Genomic DNA, 23,026 nt, shown 5'->3' on the forward strand with positions numbered 1-23,026 from the left:
TTATTTCTTTGGTGAGGAATGGGATAGTGGATAGTGATGGAGATATATTGGAAGAAGACACGACGTGAAATTGATAGGAGTATTTGTGGGAAAATATCTAAGAAGAGAGGAATGTATGGTGCTTTATGATACTACTATGTTTTACATGTACATGTAGAAGCTGAGATAGATGTTGAACAAGATGAAGATGAAGAGAGAAAATGTTCTCGCATGGGTAGAACTTATATATATGTATTGGAAATAATGTGATTTGATATAATGTGATATGATGTGGCATTCATCCAGATGAATGGAAACGAAGATTTGTGAATAGGGTAAGGTGAGGGTGAGAATGAGGATGAGAGATAAAGTAGATGAGGGATCAGTGATTTGCGTTATTCATCTGAATGATTCTATGCTGTATATTCATTACTTGTGAATCTATAGGTTTGATTAGAAAGTATCTATTCATGTGAAGGAGGGTATAGTGTAGCCCTATACTCTTGCAATCATGAGTAGAATACTACTTAATCATACTGTAAGTTATGATAAAGTTATTGAGTATTGATATGCTTGCAATTCACATTCGTGGAATACCAAACGAACAATGATTGAAAATGAATCTATTGCGCTCTGTTCTATTCACTCCCCGGGGTATTCTTGATATCTGACAGATAATCTATCTTCTAAACAGCTCCTACTATTGCCGTTTCCTTATTGGTTCAACTTATGTGTATCTTGCGACATGTACAACGCCGACGTTCACGAGCTTTTCTCCTCCCTAGCCTCATCCTATTCATCACGAGATAATCCATCAAACTCCATATATGTAGGTAAGATCCCCGTTTCAACCCATCTCGCTTGTACATATAATAGATACCTACAACCTTAATTTCTCAACTCATCCAAGCACCATTTTTCTCCAACTCAACCACTCCCCTGGCAAGTACTTCGATATTACCCCTCGCACCATTCTCCCCATTTTGGCACCTTCTCAACACTTCCCGTACAGATCGCCATTCTCCCTGGCTCATTTCCCATCCTTGAAGTTCTATAAGTTGCCTTACTGTCCGATAGCCTAGGAAATCTTCTGGTAGCATCTCGTGTGCAAGCGAAGGAACTGCGATTGCGCCTTTGAGGGAAGATCCTGCTGGAAGGGGAGAGTGAGAAGAGTAGTATGATTGGTTTGAGGTAGTCGACTTTGTTGCGAGAGGATTTCGTGATGTTCTTTTGGGACTCTCATTGAAGGTGAGAGGGGGTGTAGGCTCTGGTGTTGGAAGAGAAGATGCAGCTAGAGGATCGGAAATAGATGTTGATCGAAGAGGATAGTAGTCGTAAAAAGACGGATTGCGAGGGAGTTGGGATTGTTTTTGTTTTTCTTTTCTGTTAGGCGAAGGAGGACGAGAAGGGGAAGGGATATGGTAATAATTTGAGCGAATAGGACGAGTTGGTGGCGGTGGTGGCGGTGGTGGGGGATACCTTCCAGGTGCTTCTGGTTGAGGTTTATTCTTTAGATTCGACTTGGAAAAAGGATGATACTGCAGATAATCTGCTTTGGTCGATGGTAATGGAAATGTTGATTCATCCCATTGAATATTTGAAGGTTGACCGCCATACGGAAAGATTGTTACTGATGGTGATTCAACCCTGATATGAGGTGGATGCGGCGGTAGTGATGGAAGAGGAGAATTTAATGGATGGAGTTCTGATGGTGAGGATGATCTTTTAGACCGCGCAGCTCGGAAGTAATCGTAGTCCATCGAGTTAGAATTCGTAGGTTGTAGGGTGTATGAAGGGCTGTGGGATGGTGTCTGCGAAGGAGGATATTTCCGAGGAGGTGGGTATGTGTTTGAAAAGTATGAATTCAGTGTTTGGAGGACAGATGGTGATTGAAATGGCTGGGGTGACGGTGATGGTGTTGAGAAGTACGAATTCAATGATTGGAGAATAGATGATGGTGTGGACCTTAAAAAGTAAGGAACTGATGGCTGATGCGGTGAAGTTGATGTTGGAGTTGATTCGAGTATTGGCCCGGAACCCGAATCTGAACGTCGAGACAAAAGGTACCTGTGAATGAATAAGCTTGATATTGATGGTGAACCCGAAGGTAATGGCGCATATGATGCTAGAGGATCTTTGAATGAAGGGTTTTGTCGAATGGGTGATTTTGGTTTGAATGAAGGTATCTCCTGAGAGTTAGGAGGAAACAATGGTTGATATGGAACCGGAGGCAGAGTTGTTGTTACGTGAGCAGGATTTAACGATCCAAGAAACGGCGATGAAGATAAAGATCCAGATGTTGGCCCAGTTCCCGGAGGTCGAACATACACGGTGTTTCGTACTGCAGGAAAAGAATGGGACGTCAGTGAATGTCCATTTTGGATTCTCGGAGTAAAACGTACTGCAGTTGAAGAGGAATCGTATTCCATTCTGCGGTGAGGAGTTCTATCCGAATGTCTCAATAGGTTATAATTTCTTTGAAGATCTCTTCTAGAAGCGTCTCGGGGCGTAATAGGATATGAAAAAGCATCATAAGAAGCACTAATCGGTATTTCTGGCTTTCGTGCGGAATTACTGTGAAAGTTTGGGGATTTGAAAGGCGTTTTTGGCATCATGGGTCCTGGCAGTTCTCCAAGAGATTGCCTTCGTTGAAGACCTCTTAATGGACTATCTCGGACCAAGCTATCGTGGAACTCCAGAGGTCTATCTGTTGGTTCTAATACCCCTGACATGACATAATGTTCTGGACTTGGATTTTGTGAAGGCAATGACTGGGGCGAAGATGTTGGCAGGTTGGGAATAGCATCATCTTGCTCAGCAAATCTAACTGACTTTTGCTTTTTCGAAGCTGGAGCACGCCAAAGTACTCGATCCTCAAATACATTTTCCTCTGCTAAGTCCAATGAACTTCTACCGCGCTTGAACTGCTTGGTCTTCTGCTCATCTTCCTGTCTGATCCTTGAGCTTGAATAAATTGCATGGCCCGAGAAGCCAGGCGAGTTAGCATTCTGTTCCCACACAACAGCATTTACCGTTGCTTCATCCCCAATGCGACAGCTTTCCAATGTCTCATTATCTGCCAACTCTCTACCTCCGTAAGATAATGCGCAGTCATAGCCAAAATGAGGTATGACTCCTCTCTTCAATAGTGAAGCAATGAATCTTGATTTGACAAGTAGTATGCGATAATTTGGACCGAGGTTTCGTAGCGAATGCACACCAGTGCCGGTCATTACATAGAGTATTCTACATGGCCTATAAGTTTCGTTGACGAAGGCCGAGGCATCTTCATCGTCATCCGAAAGTACTGTACTCTGGGATGCGTTATATGCCATATTTTCGAGTTTATGATCAATTCTGAAGAACCAAGCCAAAAGAGTGTCATCTAGTAGATATTGGAAGAAACTTTTCGTGGTAAATTTGAGATAGTAATACCCTTTGTTTGATAAGAGTTCTAAATCAGGAAGTTTGGGAATGCTTTGTATGTACTTAGCTTGGAACACCTCTTTGTATCTCAGAGGCTCCCAAGCTTCAACATTGTTTGATGATAGGTATTTATATCCGCCAATCAAGTTTTATGAAGTAGAAAAGACACTGGCTGAGACCAAATTGGTGTTCTCAAACTTTGAAGCTATTTTTGAGCAAGTTGTGAATTAAGGGTGGTTGTGAGGTGATCATGAAAAAGAAATCAGCAGCCCATTGATTATTGGTCCAATCGTCTAGACAACAATGAACTCCAAGTCAAAAGAGGGTTGATTATTGACAAGTAGAAACCAAATAATGAGGCCATGAGGAGATCGAAAGTTTTGAATTCTATATAGATTCACTATTCGACTTTTGGGAACAGTCTACTAGAACTAGAATCTTACGTTGTTCATTTATGGCCAGAGTTTTGATTCGTGTTTCCATCCAATATAAGTGCAGGGAGAACTTAGAAATCCTCCCATATTGCACTTATACTGTATACAGAGGTATGAAGAAGATTAGAATTGACAATAGATGACTAAAAGCAAAGTGAAAGCTCAAGCACATTAATGATTCAATCGATATTTGTTTGATATAGGAGAGCCAAGCATGGAACAGTATGATTGATGGTGGTTAGCTTGAGTATCAAAGCATTGCAGTATACTTGGCTATAATTAATTATTATTAGTAATCCTTTCCAAACGCATGAAGTGGAATGAACAGAATGGTACTGCTAGGGAGGTACCTGCCTACTTTGTATATCAATCTCAAACGAACAATCTCCAAGAAAGGCATACAATAATAAACTTGATTAGTACCCTCGCACCTCTGTCATAAACTTCACACCCCTTTTTCAGCAGGTAAAAGGTCTCAGGTATAGAATAAAAGAACCTATTTCCAAAACAGTTGATAGGTTCAAATGATAATTCACAACAGTTCATGAAGCTTGGACAAGAGGAACAGCTGTATTAGAAAGTTGTCAAACAGGGAATAATAAGTCTGGAGTAATAAGTGTCACATGCTCCGAGGACACCCGGAATTCACTAATAATCCCTTCACTCGAGATCAACAAAGTATCACACTTTCTTCCCCGCACATAACCAAATCATTTCCCTTGAACTTACAACTGAACTCAATAATGTTCTGATTCCAAAGTGGAGAATCTCGAAAAGCTCTTCATACATCAACATTAACGATGGCTGAAAAACGTCGTCGCCGCGAGCATCAAAACATCGCAAGTGGAGGAGGTTCATCATCAAGAGGAACACAACAATCAAATTCGTCACCAAGTTTCCTCAATTCTACTGACACTCCTGGCGCACCACAAATATACCTTGATGCTTCGTCATCATCACACCGACCACTTGGTACTCGTTCTCCTCATGCGTCCTTAGCAATCTCGAGCAAAGTCAATGCTCCTGATGGTCCTGCCACTGGACGCGTTGGAAACAAACCAATCGTGTACGTACCAAAACTGTCGCAAGATGAAGGAAGAAAGGTCAAGGATCATAAGCTGGGAACCACTTCCAAGTCAGCCAGAGGAAGCTCGCCCACCCCTATACTTGACAACAAACCTCAAGATACAGGACCGCTACATAATCTCAGGTATTTAAAGTGGTATATGAGACCTCAATCCAATGCCGAAAAACTTGAGCCTCGTGAGAGACAAGCTCAACAACATCTCCGAGGTCGTCTCAATAGAGGTGCGCTTTGTATAAACACTCACTTTCCTAAAGAAGATGAGGAAAGCTACAGCAAAAGCACCCAAGAAAGAATCGACTCTTCCAAGCCAAGCAGATTCAAAGAACCCTCTTCTAGGAATAAGATTCAGGATTCGACCGTAAAATCCGCTCCGAAAACCAAGCCGACTTCGACTACAAAATTAAGTTCGACTACGATAACCACTTCTAAAAATAAGCATCAAGATTCGACCACAAAGCCTGCTGTGATAACAGAGCCGAGTTCAACTGCGAAGCCCGCTGGAAATTTCAAGCCTGACGCTCCGCAAAAATCTCAGAATTTACCTTTGAAGCAGAACAATCAAAGGTCAGAAAAGTCTCATCGTCAAACACAGAAGCCAATAAAGGTTGATACATTGTCAGAGAAGCTCAAAAATAATGCTTCAATTCCTAGTTCCGAGACATCACTTGCTACAAAGTATTATCGAGAATTATATCTACCTTCATTTGGACAAATTTCATGCGTTAACAAAATGAAAGAACCTGTTGGACCGGCATTGGAATCATTAGCCCCAAAGATGGGATCTTCTCTTTCAGCTCCAAAGGATTTGTCGTCAACACCGACATCCGCTCCTGCTATGGCAGAAGCAAAAGGTGGATCTGTCCTTGCGGCAAGCTATCCGTCTGTGTCTGGCCCCAAAGAAAATACATCATTCCAAACTCCTGGTGCTGTACCGTATAATTTGACTCCATCGCCTCCTGACAGTGGACAAGAAAGTGATTACCGTGGGCCATATGGTGGACGTTCAACTTCTCCGTCTGACAATGGCTTCAATATTGTTTCTGAGTCTCCCACGGCTCTGGAACTTGGACCGACTTCAGTTCCGGCCAATGAAAAGACCACAATCCAGGAAACTAAAGCGGCGTCTCCAGTTGCCGAAAAACACAGTCCCGACAGGCGAAATTCGATCGATACAAAGATGCAGGACACGGGAAGTGTAGTACAGTCTCCGAAGGTTGTCAACCACGCGACTCCTGTGAATTTTGAAACTGAGAGACCAGGATCGCACATTCGGCCCGACGAAGAGATGCAATATTTGATTGATTTGACAGAACCAAACGTGATCACCGGTGCAGCTTCTCCGGCTTCCAAACACCCCACCGCACACACTCAATCTGACGAAGAAATACGGGACGCAATTGATTTGACTGGAGAGGAAGAAATGCGGGATGCAATTGATTTGACTGGAGAGGATGAACGGGTACAGAAATCAATTGAGCAGGACGAAGATATGCCGGATTTAACGGAAGATGCGCAGAGCAACACGGAGTACCGCCCAGGAAGAGCAAATATTATGAGCTCTTCAATCTTCAGACCTGCCGGTTTCGCGGAATCGGAGGTAGGATCTGAGCCAGAGCCAGAAGCTGAAACTGAGGTTGTGCAGCGTAAATTCGAAGAGCAGGTTACAATCGATTTAACTCTGTCTCGATCACCCACACCCAAGCTCGACGATTTGCCACGGCATATTAATCAAATCAGTGCTGACCTTGCCTCCTCCAGAATCAATCAAGTCGTCGCAGGAAGAGACCGGGTTTCTGCACATGAAAATCATAACCAAAATAGTGATGAGCGCGCTACTTCTCCAGACCTTGTAGGACTTATGCCAAACGACAAGGCTCAAATTGATAATTCCATCAAAGACGAATTCTTTGAAAATCAAAATGAATTGCAAGTTGTTGCATCCCTGGGGGACAATGGACAAAGCAGCAAACCTGCAAACGACGGACTTCCAAGAAAAAGCTCCGGCCGTAACCAGAGAATTCCTATACAATCAACATCATCTGCCAAGCATGTTGGTGTTGTCCAACCCACTGAGACTGATGACTCCATTGAGGCTAGTGCATCTGCTCAGGGCGACGCAATGGAAATTGATGAAAGTACTGAGATTGGCACACCCGTCGAGGCTGCTACACCTGGTGAAGCTCAAAAGAAACGTAAAGGTAAACGCGGAGGAAAAGGAAAAGGCAAAGGTAAAGGTGTTGCCAAGAGTGCCGGTGATCAAAATACTATGCACTTCGACGATCGACGACTCTCTGATCTCGCTCAAATTCCTAGCGATTCTGAGCAGGACCCTTTCAAAGACCAAAGTGATAGGATCATGAGTGAGGCAGAAGTCAAACAAGCAATTCTGGACGCCTTAACCGTTCCGGTCTTTCCAAAGGCTCCACCAAAATCTATGGTCACTGACGAGAAAGCTTATAAATTGGCCGAGGAAGGAGAATACTTTACTTTGTCGCATGCACTATTCAGTGTGGTTCCCAAGGAAGTGTATGACCGAGTTTGGAAGGATGAATACGAACGTCCACAAATCAGCTTGTCGAGCAAGACACCTAAATGGATTCGTCCTCTCGATCCTACAATTAAACACCCAGCCAAGCCGGAAACTGATTCTGCTGAGTTGATCAAGGTTTTATGCGAAATTGAGAAGTTATTGATTTCTGTTTGGATTGGAGTTGAGGCGATTGTTGTGGTATTGTATTCTGAGCTTGATGGTGAGTAACCCTTGCCTCTGTGAACAACTTCTTGCTAATAATCGCAGACAAATTTACCTCACGCGACCTCGAGGAGTATTTTCGTGTCTACCAAGTGCAGATCTACGATGGATGGACCGATGTTCATGCATATCTCGTCACATTGGCTGATTGGAAGGATCGATATTTTGCAATTACCAATATCAAGAAGCGAGCTTCTCGTCCCAACGCCGATCCATACGCTCGTCTTTTCACAATCAAGAACCCATCTGATCTACTCTTCTACGGAACCATGGAATATCTCAAAGCTATGCAAGCTGCAATGAAAGCTGCTCAAGACGCAAATGATTGTGTGATGATGAAAGGCCCCAAATGGAAGCATATGATCAAAATGGACAAAGCTGTTATGGGCAAGGAATTTAGCAAGTGCCTTGACGGATTGAGAATGTTTAATTCATATGTCAGAAAGAGAGACTGGGATGTTCCGGGTGCGCATGAAGATGACGCACTTCCTCCTATAATCGCTTCGAAGCTAGCTACCAAGAATGAGTCCATGCAAGTCTCGTCTAAGGGGAAGGAAGTTGCTGTTGAAGATGTTTTCCAAGAGAAGTAGGACCTCCTTCTCCCGTAAGCATGGAAGATTAGACTGACATTGAATAGCTCTGGTGATCTGAGTGATGGCGATCCACCAGGATATTACGAGGCGCCATCGAAGTACAAGAGAAAGCAAATTGCTGTTGAGGATGATACCGAAGAGACGTAGGACCTCCTCATCCCACGAAGAGAAATGTTGTACTAATATCAAACAGATCTGGCGATGTAAGCGACGGCGATCCACCCTACTACGAGGAAGACGACGACAAAGACAATGATTACGTCGAGGCTCGTTCTCACCGCCGTCGCAGTGGCCCCAAGCTCTTAGTACAACCACCCACTCCTACTAACAGACGTGTTTCCGGTGCTATTGCCTCTTCGTCTTCTCGCCGCGTTTCATCAGGCAACAAGATTAAACTCGACAATGGAAACAAGGCTTCATCTACCGGCTGTTCTTCTCGTCATCTTTCAACCAAGGATTGTATGAAACCAAACAATGGACGTGGAGCTTCATCCAGTAGTAATGCAATGGAATCGAGCGACGAATTTCCCAGAGGTCGTTCTCTTCACCGCGCCGGTTCCATCGCAACTCCAGCTTCTATGAAGACTGTCAAAAAAGGAGCGAAGCGACTTATGGTTGAGATCGGTCCGAGCTCGAGCCCCAAAGACCCCAGGGATTATTTCGAGACACCATAAAGAGGCCTCGTCAGATAACTTGTACTACTGCCAGTGCAGGATAAATTGTTATGAAAGATCCAAGAGATCTATGTGTCGTTGTGCTAATACCAAGGCCATTATTGGGAGTGATATGATAGTCTATGCTAGGATACGAAGATGATGTTCGACCAAAGTAGTCAAATTTTGCATATGGTGTGCCATAGCAACGTGGTTGGACAGAAATTTTGCCAACTTTTGTATTTCATAGCGGGTGTCTTGACAGTTGAGTTGAATCTTGACGTTTCATTCAGCCATCTAACAGTTTAGCTTTTTGGCTCTACTGTGAGGTTGGTTGCAAATAGTTCCACAGGATAGTCAGAATATCTTTTGTTTTCGAGACGTGTATTTTGCTTCAGGATTGTGAAATGAGATGGCTGTGTCATGAGAAGCTTCAGAGTGACAAGCAGCTTTGTAGCCTGCCCCAAAACCCGCCTCGTTGCATCTGGAGATTCATATTAAATACGTGCAATGCAAATGTACACTCTGGTATGAGTTGCATACAGTATATCATGAACGACACAAAGTCAGCCCGCAAGGGCGACTGAGAAAATAGTATTTGTATTCCAAGGTTGTATTACAAAGTCCCCAATACCCCTCTCAAGTCCACCTGAGCTGAGCCAAAAGCAAATCAACTTTTCTATTGCACACTCAGCAAGCATACCATAGCATAGCAGAGAACTTTATCTATTTACACTTTTGATGGTACACCTTCATTCCATCTTCGCTTAACTACTCATCCCTTTCATTCATTGCATCTCGATACCTCATATACCCCTCAAAGTTCCATTATCCCTCTGATTAATTGGTGTATATCTCTCCTCAAGCGCCTGCTGCACACTCTTATCCAACTGGGATGGACCCTCAAATCTCTCTCTCAAAGCCCTCTCCACATCCGAATTCGCAGATTTGCTCGAACCCGAGATAAGCACGACCTTTTCCTCAATTTTCTGCTCTGCAATTCCGACTGCTGCACCTGCTTTTTGCGCATATCCTTTGCCGGCTTCGATGCCTCGAGAAACTGCATTGCGGATCCCACCACGAGCGGCATCAATTGTTCCTCCCGCTTTCCGTTCAATTTCAGGATACGAAGGAATTCTAGCCTCTGCTTCCTTCAACTTTTGCGAAGAAGCATCAATCGCTCCCCTTGTTCCAGCAACACCTCTTTCAACGCCCGCCACAGCTCCCGTAGCAAGTCTCTTTGCGTCCTCTCTGGCTTCCTCCCTGAAATCCCTCAATTTCTCCCCGGCGATCTCTTCCCCATATTGAATACCCTCTCGGCTTCTCTCCAATCCCAATCCTAGTGCCCTACTGACCGCGCCTTCCATTCTCCATCTCACATCTTCCCAATCCGTCCTCTGGATCCACCGAACTGAATTCTCAATCTCGGAATTCCATCTATCCTTTGCAGCTTCAATAAGCGTACTTCTTTCTTCGCGGGCGAGTTCGGAGCGCGATTTTGGGGGTGGGATGGGTTGTTTTTCAAGGAGGGAAGTCAGGACTTGGGATTGGTGGTGTAGGTGGAGGGATTGAGAAGCGCGGTTGCGTTGATGTGCCAGGACGGTTAGGTAGGCCAGAGAGAGAGTTAAGGTCACGCCGCCGGTCTTGAGAGTATGTCAGTTAAGTCTTCATGAATTTGTAGAGAGCGGGGAGCTGGTGCGAGAAAGTTAAGAGGGGAACCATACAAAACCAGTAGTAAATCCCATATTGTCTTATACAAGTGCGCAGACAGCGCTGTTTGGTATTATAAAAGACCACTTATCTCCCAAAATAAAGAGAAGAGGGAAAAAATCAATTGTCAAATTACCAGCCCGAAAGAGCGTCGTGGGATGGAATTATCTAGGATAAATAGTATGTCGTTGATAGAAACAGATAAAGAAATGCCCTCCACCAAGAATTTTGACGTTCGTCGTCACGGCCCGAAATCTCCAATCTTTCGGCCTCGCCAAAAGTTTTCCGCCTCGTCTGTGTTCCTCCCCTCTCCCCTCCCTCCACCACATAAATCACCTACGACCACCTTTCCACCTCTTCCGTTTCCCCTCTACGAAAATGGCAGGCGGACGCATGAAATATCGCCATCTTGGCCGCACCTCTTCGCATCGTCAAGCACTCCTCAGAAACCTGGTCACTTCCCTCTTCACCCATGAATCCATCTCAACTACATATCCCAAAGCGAAGGAAGCGCAGAAATTAGCAGAACATTTGATTACATTAGGGAAGAAGAACACCGAGGCTTCGAAGAGAAAGGCATTGAGTATATTTTTTGTAAGTTCTCGACTGTATTTCCTGGGAGAGATTGATTTCTTCATTTCCATATAAAAATATCAATGCATTTATATAAATACTAATCCACATCCAGACCCCCCACGATCTCCTCCCCAAACTTTTCGGACCCCTCCGCGAGCGATATGCTTCGCGCCCTGGAGGCTACACTCGTGTTCTCCGTATCGAGCCTCTGAAAGAAGATCAAGCACCCTCCGCTATTCTCGAGCTCGTCGATGGTCCCAAGGATACCCGCTGGGCGATGACCGCCCGAACCGTTGCGCGATTCCGTAAAGAGAAGATCCCAATGAATGATATTACCGAGAGGAATATTGAGAAAGTAACGCAGTTTCGCGAGGGGGGAGAAGAGGCGTTCGAGAGATTTGTGTCGAGGGTAGGAAAATTGGGGTTGGGCAGGGACAAGAAGAGAATGGATGTGCCGTTTGATGGGACAGGGGAGGAGGGAGTGCTGGAGGGGAAGAAGAAGAGGGAGAGGAGGTGGGGTGGTTTTATTTAGGAGATTGGCCTGGGCTGGATGGATGGATGTCTGGACAGACTGGATGTGGTTTCTTGGTAGACTGGTATCGGGATAGGACGGAGGAATCAAGGTCTAAGTGCTTAAATGCGGAGGAATGTACAGATTAAAGACTTGAAGTTATGCGCCACAGCCAACGGGACATCTATTCTTCTTAAGTTTTCTCGAAGCAAAGATGCGTCCTTATTACGAAAGCCAATGTCTTCAAGCGGATATGGAATATGGGACGAGGGTTGACGGAAACCCAATCAAAGAAAATGGTCATGAGCAAATCGCGTTCATAAAGTACCAAATGTGTATTTATAGAAGTATGGTTTGCATATTTTCATGGAAAAGGCGTTTTCCATATCTATATTACAAGAAAAGATAGCAAGACCTAAATTAAGTAAACTAGAAAGGGTATTATAAGAAATCAAAAGTATCGCCTTTCTCCTTGATCATTTTGTTCACTCTTTCCGTGCCCGCAATTCTTTCCAGCTTCATACTATCCCATTTTGAAAATACAGCCCGTACAGTTCCATCACCAGGTTCCAAATCACCTTCTCTCACACTTCTGCCCAAATACCCTCCTACTATTTCCTTGTAGAAGATTGGATTCTCGGGTATTCCATACATGATAACTTTTTTGACACCCCTAATTTGATATCTTCGGAAATGATGTGCTCTTTCTGTATAAAGTAGAACATTGTGTCTTCCACTGAAGAAATGGGATCTGGCTCTTGCTACTTCTTTAGGTGTTGTATATTCTGATATACTGCCAAATGATAAACTGCTCGTGGTAGCTGATGTTGAGAAATAATTTCTTACTTTAACAAAATCCATGTATGAAGGAATGAAGAGGAGAGTTCCCGAACTGTCCTTGCTTCTACGGGTCAAAGTAGGAATTATTGCTGATGTGAAATATTCGAAACGTGATTCTGGATCCGAGGCAATTGATTCTGTGTCAATTCGGGAAAAGGTTTGCTTAACCTTTAATCCCAATTCTTGAATAGCTCCAGGATACGTAGAGGTGACTTTGGCTTTGCCTTCCCAGTTTTGAGACTGGGTATAAAACATAGTTTGAAGCTCTGGTGTGTTGAAACCCGCCAATGCAATAGTCTGACGGAAGTATTTGGCATTGTTGTCCAAATACCAACTTCGTACACGACTGAAATCGCAGCCATGAGCTTCCTTTGGCTGAAGGTTGAGATGGTCGAAAATGAATTCCACATGCTCCCAGTTCTGCATGAGAAGAGCATCTGCTTGATCAACAATAACCATCTCAATCGAACTGAGAAAGTCATGGTCTACTTTCTTCGCATCTTCATCTCCAATGGCCATTCTCAGACCAAGAGGACTTGCAAAAATGATATCAGAATTGTAGAATTGAGAGAAATACTTGATAGTTTTTCTAGTAAATTTCAGACCAAGACGGAACATGTCATCGTCGTTACCTGCAAAAAGTTCCCGGAAATCTTCTGGTTTATCAGTAGAATAATTCTCTTCTTTATCGACGAACGAATCATTGAATCGTTTTCGATTTTCTTGTTGCTCAGGCTCGCACAGTGAAGTGATCATATCAACCATTCTGACGCAAGATCCGCGAGTAGGTAAAAGCATCAGAACCTTAGGCCTTGTGAAACCTTGATCTCGAAGTTCTAGATCATCGCTACTATCTTCTCTGGCAAGGCGAGAGTTATTTTTGATAACACGGTCTCGGGTCCTGAACATGTTAGATTGGGCTTGCATAGCAACAGGTGTTTGACTTACTTGAACACATGATTGACAGCATGAAGACAAGTCAGTCTTCTCAGACTTTCTGCATTAGATGTGTTGCGTTCAGTGAATAGTAAATCTTGATAGCCAAACACAAGAGGAGCTATAGACTTTTCCAGTGCATCGAAAGTAGGGCGTTGTTTCTTAATGACGTTTGCTAGCTTTTGTTTCAACTTGAGACCATCTGGATTGCTGATAGTCACTGCCTTCATAGCCCTAGGCTCACCGTCACCGGGGATACTAGTAATAGCCGTTCCAACCTTTGCAAGTGATGACATTCTCAGAGCCCATTGTCCTTTTTCCAGATGTTGTAGCCTTCTTGACAATATGTTATCGTCTGGGTTGGCAAAATGAGCTTCGAATGGATCCGCTTTGTCTTCTTCATCATCCTCCTCGAGCACACCCTCTGTTGCAGTTTCGGGACCTTCCTCTTCCTCCTCAACCAGATCCGCATCGTTCGTATCCTCGTCCATTAAATTCGCGTCTTCGTCTTCTTTTTCCTCCTTGTCAACATTGAGCTTCCTCCGTTTAGCTTGTGGTGCCGAATCGCGAGTAAAACTCTGCATCAAAGCTGTATAGGACTTTACAGCTGGTACTGGCTCATCATCATCATCGTCGTCGCTAGATTCCTCTTCACTCGCTTCATCCTGGCTTGATTCTTCGGATTCAGAACCACTTTCTTCGTCCCTATATATATGAGCCAATTACCTTCTCTCAAGAATTGAGGAATACTTACTCTTCCTTTTGTGCTAATCTAGCACTGTCAAATACAGGCCTTCCTCTACCTCTGCCTCTTCCTCCCCTCATTCCACCCCTTCCTCGTGGACCACCCCTACCACCTCCTCTACCTCTGAAGCTACTTCCACCGCCACCACCCCCGCGACCTCCTCTAGATATGTTCCTTTGTCCAAATGCCATTTTTGCGTTGTGAAATATTAATGTAAATCGCAGTACTCAATGGCTAATGCTCAATGGCTGGTACAAAAAAAGTTCTGGCGAATCCTTATCTTAGCGTCATCAGGGCTCAGGAAAAAAAGTTCTGGATCAAAGATCACGAGCTTTCAAATCAATGCTATTGTCAAGAACAATATTAAGAAAAGTTTCGATATACCCCTCTCAGATAGCCAAACCTAAATAATCTACTTATTAATATTTCCAGACTTTAATCCAGAACTTGACCACATTATAACCAAAATCGAGGGGAAATTCTTTACACTTTTAACGAAAGCTTATCTTAGCGCGAAATTAGATCCTTGCGCCGCGCCCACACAAAAATCCCACTTGCGCAACTGGTTTGCAATCGACGACGACGAGCCCATCCCCATCTCAGACCCTACCACCAACACTCGTCCGCCAGACTCGATACCGAATAGTTTTTAGCCCAGCATGGCAGTCGGTACACAGTCCTTCCTTCACCTCGCGCGGCCACTCGCCCCCGCTTCCATTGGTGTTCAGCCCACAACCGCACCTTTAAATGTCATAATTCAACCTCAAGTACGATATTTTCCCTGGCCTAAAATTCTACTCTGCAGAGACTAATCAGTACAAAAATAGGCCGTATTCTCGATTCTCGACCATGCCATCCGTCGCGATACCAGTGTGACACAAACCCCCCGTGTTATCGGAGCCCTTCTCGGAATCCGTTCTGAAGATGGTATGGAATGCGAAGTCCGCAACTGTTTCGCCATTCCCCACACCGAGACCGAAGACCAAGTCGAAGTCGACGTCGAGTACCAAAAGAACATGCTGGCTTTACAATTGAAGGCCAATCCTCGCGAAGTTCTTTTGGGATGGTATACGACCTCTCTTGAACTCAACAGCTTCAGCGCCTTGATCCAAAACTTCTTCGCCAGTCCTGAGACCGGTACTTTCCCTCACCCGGCTGTTCATTTGACAGTTAGCACCGAGGCTGGAAAGGAGATCGAGGCAAAGGCATATATTAGTGCACCTGTTGGTGTAAATGCTGAGAGAGCAGCTGAGAGCTGTCTTTTCATCCCAGTACCATATGAGATCCGATATGGTGAATCTGAGAAGAGTGGTTTGGAACTAATCTCTGGCGCCAAGGATAGCGAGAGCCGTGCTGCACCAGTAGTTTCTGATATCGAAGGTCTGGAGCGAGCCGTTGACCAAACTCTTGATCTTTTGGAAAGAGTATCCGAATATGTCAGTTCAGTCTTGGACGAAGAGAGAGAGCCATCAAATGCTCTTGGTCAGTTCCTCATGAACGCATTGTCCTTAGCACCAAAGGTTGATGCTGCAGATATTGAACGTGACTTCAACAACCACATCCAAGATGTCCTGGTCGTATCTTACCTCGCCAATACCATCCGCACCCAAATCGAACTTTCTCAAAGATTGGCAACCGCAACTCTTACCATGGGAGGCTCAGATGTTCTTGCCGCAGCCGGAAGTGGAGAAGGAGGAGAGAAATCCGAGCAACGTGGACAGAGAGGTGGTAAGCGTGGAGGAAGAGGAGGTGGCAGAGGAGGCGGACAAACACGAGAGCCAAGAGAGCCCCGTGAACCCGCTGAGTAGTAGACGATGATAAAAATAAAGCCTTTCCATAATTTACAGACTTTGTGCATGTGGATGGAAAAGTATGGCGTTCAGGTAGACTCTAGGCCAATTCTTATAGAATTTCAAAATTATGGTTTCTGTCATTGTGTGTGTTACTATGATCAACGCTCTTCGTAGGAGGGAAATGTAGGCTATAATCAATCATCTGCAAAGACTTCACCATTCTCTTGTGATTGGGGTCACAGAACACCGAAGTTTAACGCGCAATGTAGTTTAGCTGCTAGTTGCCATGATACTAGACAGTGAAGTAATATATTTCAAGAAATGGCACACCACATAACACACAAGAGTTTCTTTCCACTCTCAGCAAAATGTCCTAGTGACCAGGAGATGCCAGACGACAACCTATCAAAACATGATTAAACACAGTGTGAGCTAACACTCATAGAGCCTGAAACTTTGATATAAGCAAGAATATAACGATAGGATCTGGGAAGAAGGGGAGACACAGGAGCTTCTTCAGAAGCAGAAGAGTGCTCCACTCGCCCCCTCTTCCCCCTTCGTTTAGCACCTCTCTTTAGAGATATAGTCAGTGCTGTATCATTGAACCACAAACTACACCGGCCAATCACAATCACTTCAACTACCATTTGCTAGCATGCTCAAGCTTCGAAAGCACTTCACACAATTCCGATCTCAATCACATTCTTTTCTGCCTGTAGACAATGCCCCCAGACACTTTCACTACTGTTTATCGTACTTCGTACATACCTCGGTACAAATATAAAGTTCCAGGTAAAGCATTCATATCATGCACTTGTTGAGTGCTGTAAAAATCAGTGCAAAATAAATAGTGTAATCAGATGTATTGTATTTGTAATCATAGGTCTATCAGCCAATATAAACCAGGTACTTAAAATGACTTTCGTTTTAATGCCCATATTTCCCGCTAACTCCACCAATGCTACCATACGCCACCGTTTATTCATCACAGAACATATCCGCAATCCTCAAAAGACACCTAGACACCAGTTGGAGGCTTTGGAGGTAAAGTTGCTGGGTTGCCGAAGTTGGGAAGGTGGCTTCCAACTTGACCATTTGGGACCATGCCCTGTGGTATTCCTGGTGGCATACCATGTGGCAAAACTTGCGGTAAGCCTTGAAGGTGACCCTGAGGAAGGCCTTGTGGAAGACCTTGCGGCATATTCTGATGCATCATTGGCCTATGCGCCATATGTGGAGAAGCATGATACGACGGCAAAGAGCTATTAGACCCTTGTCTCGCCATGCTATAGCCCATTCCAGCACCGTACTGTTGCTGAGGTGGAGAAAAGTTGCTGTAAGAGAGATGAGGAGATCCATGGTGTGGTGAACCGTGGTGAGGAGATCCATGATGAGACATAGGCTGCGGGATAGGAAGACCTTGATTGCCAGGGACGAACGACTGCGTCTTTGGATTAAATGCGTGTCTATTAATAAAACTTCCTGGAATTGGGTGTTGACTTTTAGGATCGGCCGGGTTTACCGTGCTGGGCAGTTGTCCAAAAGCGTACGGGATAGTATTAGGTGGTCCTCCTGCAACAGGTCCTCGCGATGGATATTGGCCTCCTGGGTATTGATTTTGTGGGATCCATTGCTGCGGAGGTTGAGGAGACTGTGCAGGTGTACCGTAAGTTGTGATTGGAGCACTGTGTGGTTGGTAACGTGGTTGACTTTGTTGAGGAAATTGCTTATGAAATGTTAGTAAAAACAGTATTGTCATTAAAAAATGATTTGACTAACCGGTGGTGTCATGTTATTGTATGATTGCATATTTCCATTGCTCATCATAGCAGGATTAAATGGTTGCGGCGGTGGAGCATATTGAGGTTGCATCTGATTTTGATAATTGTTTGGCATGACACCATTGTATTGTTGAACTCCCATTGCGCCGAAATTCTGGGTGGGGATCCAAGCTGGCTGGTTTTGTTGTTGTGGAAAGTATGGAGTGTATTGAGATCGGACGTCGAAGCTTTCAGAGTCGTCACGACGCTGCTTTCCAACTTTGCCCCTCTTGCTTTTATCCTTGGTGGAGACAGAGCTGGAACGCGACATCTCGTTACCCTCGTCGGTTTCTTTCTTACAATTAGCAATCCGATAGGATCTCAAGGAAAATTCTTTGGAAACTTACCTGGTGTAGCCTCGCCAGATTTATCATCTTTGCCGAAAATTCGTTCCCGGGCCGCAAGATAAACTGCTTCTCGCTCCTCTCGCGAAAGTCTTTAATCAGAGTCAGTCTCAAGCCAATTGAAGGGATATCAGATATAATACTTCTCTTTAGCGGACTGTGCCTTTTCTTTGCTATCGCTTCCAGTCTCGGAAGTAGCTTTGGAGGGGCTCGGTCCAGTATCACCATCACCACCTCTGCGCATGATCTTCATTGCGGGTAGATTGGGAGGTGGGGTGTTTCCAGTGGTAGGAGGATTGGAAATGCTTGTTAGTGATGGCGGAATCCTACAAAATGGTGTTCGGAAGATACGGACTGCTCCAACTACAGCATCAACTTGATGTGTCATGTGGTAATAATCCGCCAACTTGTGAGTTAACATTCTACAAAATGAGTTACATGGTGGGAGATCAATAAAAGGTTCCCTGTGAGTGTATTAGTTAGGGTAGTAAAAATGGTCGTCCAGAATTTGAAACTAACTTGGAATCTTTCACAAACTCAATAACATCCTTTTCGAGACGAAGGAGAAAGATGCGGTCTTTTGGCGATTCCAATGCCTCCAAAAGTTTTTCATCGGGCGTCTGACGATAGAAGAGTGTGAATGCTGCTTCAGTTGAACCTGATGGGCCTACAAGCGGCTTGGATTTGTCATCCGTGGTTTGCTGTCCAGACGATCCACTTTGAGGAGTAACAATGCCCTGAGTTTGACGCTCCTGCATGAGTTGTATACTACGTCGATCAGGGGCCTCATAGAACTGTGCACGATAAGCTCTTGCAGCTGCTTCAGATCCAATTCTAGAACCAGCAACAATAGAACCGCGACCCGAAAATGTATCATCATCTTCGGCTGCTTTTACGCTCGCACTGTCATCAGGACGTAAAGACTCCTTCTCATCCAAAGCGAATGTTGTGCCTGAGGTAATGCTCTTTCCATCCAAACTTGGAGGCTTCGTTCCTAGGTCGGACCCAGATTCTGTTCTCTGAAATGGATCTTCTGGAAATCCTTCTCCAAGGTCTCGTTTGTGGGTAGGAGGTGCAATCCCTGAGCCATTGACAACAAGGCTTGGTGTGATATCACGGATTTGCATCGCTTTAACCGCATCAGCCAAATCCGATTCCTTCTTAGCAGCCATAGGTTTGCTCTCAGTAATTGTCCTCTTCTTTGAGGATTGATCGTTTGTCGATGTGCCCGACTCTTTGAGAGTGGTCATATTGCCAGTATCATTGCGTGTAGCACTAGGCATGTTTGTATCTTTGTTTTCGTGTACAGTTGGAGCTATGTTCTCAGATCTCGTATCTCGTACAGAGGTTGAAGAAGCAGCAATTTTTGCGAACGAAGCGAGAGCTACATTATCTTTCCCAGCAGAGGCGGCAACCTATCGATGATGTTTGTTAGCAAAGGACTTAGATATGATAGAGAAGCCAAAGTCCACCAGCGACAAGTCATCAAGTGGGCTGAGGAATATCCAGTGGAGTTGCGCACCTTTGCGAATGACAGCCTCGATGGATCTGTCGTCATTGGCGCAGTAGCCATGAAAAGTATGTTTTAATTGTAAATCAAATCGCGGAAATGAGCGTATATGTCCAGATTGGACAATGTCGAAATCCCAGGTTGGCAGAGGGGTTGTCGAAGAGTAATACCTTTGGAAGTGATGTAGATTAAGGAAGTAGATTAACAAAAGCGTTCAATGGAAAGAATAGACATCTGGTCATTGTCGTTGGGACGACAAGCTTTTGTAAAATAGTAATTTGAATTGAGGGTTTCCGTCCTTTTAGAAGATTCGTTTCGCGGTACCGAATTGTATGGTGGAATACCTGATGTGGTTTTTGGTACAACCCACTTCCTTCAAAGATAATTGATACGCCGATACTCCTATTGCCGACAAACTATTTTCCCTTTCCAAATAAGTCTTGGGTATCAATACACGGGGAAAAGTTTGCCTGAATATCTGATATTCCGTTGGTATAGTCGGGATAAAAAAGTCGATGTTCACATACAGGAGATCTCAAGAATCTCCAAAGTGCATCATCAGATTATTGGGAAATCAAATCAAGAGATTGATTGATTGTGCTGGCCGGGTGGTGTGGACGTTCATTGCAAGAAGTTTAAGGCTAAGGCTCCCCGAGAATTCTTTAGCGGGAATCCTGAATTTAAAGTGGGGCCATGGTTATCGACTACAATGTGAAGGAATTCTTATTTTGTGCTGATAGAAGAGGAGGGAGAGGAAGAAGAGGCCGCCGATGAAGGTGATGATGATGATAGCGACGATAGGAAACATTCAAAAAAAGAACAGCAGCATTACACAATCCCCATTTGACGCAAAACTATACTTAAGTACACAAACTTTCCTTTCCAAGGTTGTTTGCTGAACTCCTTTTCTTGAACTACCTGGCACTCTATTTCATTGGTGGTGCACAAACATTGATCGGATAAGGTCTATCGATAAGTTACTTTTATTTATATCTTGGTGAAAGCTCCCTTGTAGCTTCTGAGGTTCCCAGTGTCATCTACGATATACACATTCGACTTTACGAGTCAAATCCACACTCTTAACATACCCTCTTCACTATCCACTTACAACACCACCATCACAACAACAACATCGTCAACAGCACCATTGCCATTGCCATTGCCGTTGCCATTGCTATCATGAATCGCTACCATGGGATTAACAGGCCTGCCACTATTGGGGGTCCTTCAAAAGCGTCCGCTACAACTACGTGCCAAAAGTGCCTCAAAAAAGATATGTTCACCTATTGGCTTACTTTCGATCTTCACAGCTAACTGTCCATTACGACACTACAGTTATGAATGCAAAGCAAATGCGCAAGAACGTCCATATGTTTCTCGACCCTCTCGTACACAACAGCTTTCCAATCCCAAGCTTGTTCCAAAATTGACAAGTGATGTACCACAAGATCTTTTGACAAAGTACGTATTCCTTCTTGCACACGCCTTTATAATTGCGGTTCCATCTTTTTCCCTAATGGCTCCCCATCTATTAGTCTGGAGGGATGTTGTCAGGCTCTCAGTTCTCGTTGAGTCAATTGGGACATCGCATTTTGGGGGGCGCGCTTCAGATCAGAGCATTTGTTCAAAGTTTAGTCTACAAGGGGGCTACGGCTTTGTGCTGATTACATATCATAGGAAAGGCATTGCCGATGAGCAGCTTGCGAAATTGGAGCAGGAACGAGGTCGCAAACGCGAGAGACAAAATGAAGACATGGAAACGGGAGCTTCTAAGCGAAGAAGATCGGCTTCTTCAGCATCGGTTTCGACAATATCTACAAACATGTCACGTTCGCCCTCACCAAGAGAAGCTCGACGCGCACCGAATACATACAAATCTAGACGTTCCCATTCACCACCTCGACCTGCGTCCAGTCGATACAAGCGTAAAACTCCTAGCTTGTCGCCGTCGCCATCACCGCCCCGACAAGATGTACAGAACTCGGGACAAAAGCGGAGAAGAGACGCATCCTCTTCCGTAGATTCATATAGCTCTAGAGACAAGGAAGATATGAGAGATTCGAGAGAGAGGGGAAATAGCCGAAGTACCAGAAAGAGGTTCAACGATCGAAGCCCTGAGATTCGTGGGAGAAGGACTGAGAGTCGAAGTCCATATAGAGGTAGAAGGAATGCCTCAACTGATAGGAGACGATTTGATGAGTCTCGAGTCAATGAAGGGCGTAGAGAGACCTTTGCGTCCTCTGCAGCTCATGCACAACCACCGAGAGAGAGGAGCATGAGCCCTTTTAGCAAGAGATTGGCACTAACGCAAGCAATGAATATGGGCCGGTGAGCGTTCCGAGGGAGGAAGTAGCAGAAAATGGTTGCGCGGTTATGAAATACCCCTTGGCTATCTGCCAATTTTTGTATCTATAAAACTTAGGACGCCCCTACGCCTCATACTATGCCTGCCTTCATTTGAACGCCTTTTATACAATCAAGTAATATCTCGAAGTGATCTTATTGTAAATCTTCATCTTCCTTCTCCCGTCGCTCTTCCTCCTCCTCCTCCTTCTCCCTCAGCTTGACTCCCTCCACCAAAGCAACACCTTCCATCCCAAGCTCTTCTCCACCCTCACTTGCACTTATTGCGCCTTTCCCACCTTTCGTTCTAGCCGCCTTTTGTGCACTCTCAATCCGTTCCCTCACAAGCCTCGCGATCGCATTCTCCGTCCGCACATTCAATACTTCCATTTTCTTCTCGAGGTCCCTCTTTAAATCCCAATTAGGTTTCTTGGGTTGCAATTTGAATAAGTCTACCCCCTTATCATCCTGCTCCTCTTCTTCTGCTTTCTTCCTGATTTCCTCCTCAACCTCTGCAGCCTGTTGTTCAAGTGTAGGTTTTTCGAGTGCTAATGTGGGAGGGGCTTCGAAACCAAGCTTGGGACCTTTAGTTTCAGGGTCGTAGTTACGTCCCGAGAGATGAAGCTTCGCGACGTCGGGGGAGGCAGGTGGTGAAGGTGAGCGCGTTGATTCTGGTGCTACAATTTCGTCGGCTGGTTGCTTTCTTTTTAAGGATTTGAGCTTTGCAAGTCGCGCTTTGCGCTCATCTGCGGCGGCGCCTAGAGTGGCATGTGTAGATGACATTGCCGGGATTTATATGATGTGATAATCTGGACGTGTAGCTGAATTGAATATTTTTGTATGTTCCAGTTACGGACAATTGAGAAGTTCAAATCAAATAAATCTACCTATGTCGTACAGCCGGGAGAGATGTTGAAGTTCTAATGCGGACTTTGATTGGCTCACGGTAACCTCAGCCTGGTCAGTCATACCCC

The 23,026-nt window shown here is 44.7% G+C and overlaps 9 protein-coding genes across 9 annotated transcripts; 4 read left to right on the top strand and 5 right to left on the bottom strand.

Moving 5' to 3' along the window:
- Positions 1-875: 875 nt before the first annotated feature.
- EAE98_004072 (uncharacterized protein) lies at positions 876-3,314 on the bottom strand (the record flags this gene model as incomplete). The annotated part of the gene is made up of 1 exon (XM_038951692.1): positions 876-3,314. One exon carries the CDS (start codon positions 3,312-3,314, stop codon positions 876-878), a length of 2,439 nt encoding a protein of 812 aa, XP_038812165.1.
- A 1,325-nt stretch (positions 3,315-4,639) lies between these two features.
- On the top strand, positions 4,640-8,945 carry EAE98_004073 (uncharacterized protein; the record flags this gene model as incomplete). The annotated part of the gene is made up of 4 exons (XM_038951693.1): positions 4,640-7,676; positions 7,724-8,264; positions 8,316-8,414; positions 8,465-8,945. 4 exons carry the CDS (start codon positions 4,640-4,642, stop codon positions 8,943-8,945), a joined length of 4,158 nt encoding a protein of 1,385 aa, XP_038812166.1.
- Positions 8,946-9,730: 785 nt separating this feature from the next.
- On the bottom strand, positions 9,731-10,669 carry EAE98_004074 (uncharacterized protein; the record flags this gene model as incomplete). The annotated part of the gene is made up of 2 exons (XM_038951694.1): positions 9,731-10,567; positions 10,649-10,669. The coding sequence occupies 2 exons, from the start codon at positions 10,667-10,669 to the stop codon at positions 9,731-9,733; spliced, it is 858 nt and encodes a 285-aa protein (XP_038812167.1).
- A 343-nt stretch (positions 10,670-11,012) lies between these two features.
- On the top strand, positions 11,013-11,742 carry EAE98_004075 (uncharacterized protein; the record flags this gene model as incomplete). The annotated part of the gene is made up of 2 exons (XM_038951695.1): positions 11,013-11,228; positions 11,323-11,742. The coding sequence occupies 2 exons, from the start codon at positions 11,013-11,015 to the stop codon at positions 11,740-11,742; spliced, it is 636 nt and encodes a 211-aa protein (XP_038812168.1).
- A 420-nt stretch (positions 11,743-12,162) lies between these two features.
- On the bottom strand, positions 12,163-14,433 carry EAE98_004076 (uncharacterized protein; the record flags this gene model as incomplete). The annotated part of the gene is made up of 3 exons (XM_038951696.1): positions 12,163-13,462; positions 13,510-14,202; positions 14,252-14,433. The coding sequence occupies 3 exons, from the start codon at positions 14,431-14,433 to the stop codon at positions 12,163-12,165; spliced, it is 2,175 nt and encodes a 724-aa protein (XP_038812169.1).
- Positions 14,434-14,901: 468 nt separating this feature from the next.
- Positions 14,902-16,050, top strand: EAE98_004077 (uncharacterized protein; the record flags this gene model as incomplete). The annotated part of the gene is made up of 2 exons (XM_038951697.1): positions 14,902-15,009; positions 15,070-16,050. 2 exons carry the CDS (start codon positions 14,902-14,904, stop codon positions 16,048-16,050), a joined length of 1,089 nt encoding a protein of 362 aa, XP_038812170.1.
- A 777-nt stretch (positions 16,051-16,827) lies between these two features.
- On the bottom strand, positions 16,828-20,471 carry EAE98_004078 (uncharacterized protein). The gene is made up of 6 exons (XM_038951698.1): positions 19,722-20,471; positions 18,719-19,614; positions 18,343-18,663; positions 18,203-18,291; positions 17,815-18,146; positions 16,828-17,761 (listed from the first exon to the last, which is right to left on the bottom strand). The coding sequence occupies exons 1-6, from the start codon at positions 19,770-19,772 to the stop codon at positions 17,054-17,056; spliced, it is 2,397 nt and encodes a 798-aa protein (XP_038812171.1). The 5' UTR covers positions 19,773-20,471; the 3' UTR covers positions 16,828-17,053.
- A 417-nt stretch (positions 20,472-20,888) lies between these two features.
- EAE98_004079 (uncharacterized protein) lies at positions 20,889-22,116 on the top strand (the record flags this gene model as incomplete). The annotated part of the gene is made up of 3 exons (XM_038951699.1): positions 20,889-20,986; positions 21,045-21,170; positions 21,387-22,116. 3 exons carry the CDS (start codon positions 20,889-20,891, stop codon positions 22,039-22,041), a joined length of 879 nt encoding a protein of 292 aa, XP_038812172.1. The 3' UTR covers positions 22,042-22,116.
- Positions 22,117-22,208: 92 nt separating this feature from the next.
- On the bottom strand, positions 22,209-22,835 carry EAE98_004080 (uncharacterized protein; the record flags this gene model as incomplete). The annotated part of the gene is made up of 1 exon (XM_038951700.1): positions 22,209-22,835. One exon carries the CDS (start codon positions 22,833-22,835, stop codon positions 22,209-22,211), a length of 627 nt encoding a protein of 208 aa, XP_038812173.1.
- Between the last annotated feature and the right edge of the window lie 191 nt (positions 22,836-23,026).

The sequence above is a fragment of the Botrytis deweyae genome, assembly GCF_014898535.1.
Source record: "Botrytis deweyae strain B1 chromosome Unknown BDEW_007, whole genome shotgun sequence".
NCBI classification, from domain to species: domain Eukaryota; kingdom Fungi; phylum Ascomycota; class Leotiomycetes; order Helotiales; family Sclerotiniaceae; genus Botrytis; species Botrytis deweyae.

Bases quoted from the DNA above. Each gene is read 5' to 3' on its own strand.
- EAE98_004078 (XM_038951698.1), bottom strand. From the start codon at position 19,772: ATGGCTACTGCGCCAATGACGACAGATCCATCGAGGCTGTCATTCGCA. The intron at 18,292-18,342 runs GTATTATATCTG...CTCTGATTAAAG, and splicing joins GCACAGTCCGCTAAAGAGAA to ACTTTCGCGAGAGGAGCGAG. The intron at 17,762-17,814 runs GTTAGTCAAATC...ACATTTCATAAG, and splicing joins ACAATAACATGACACCACCG to CAATTTCCTCAACAAAGTCA.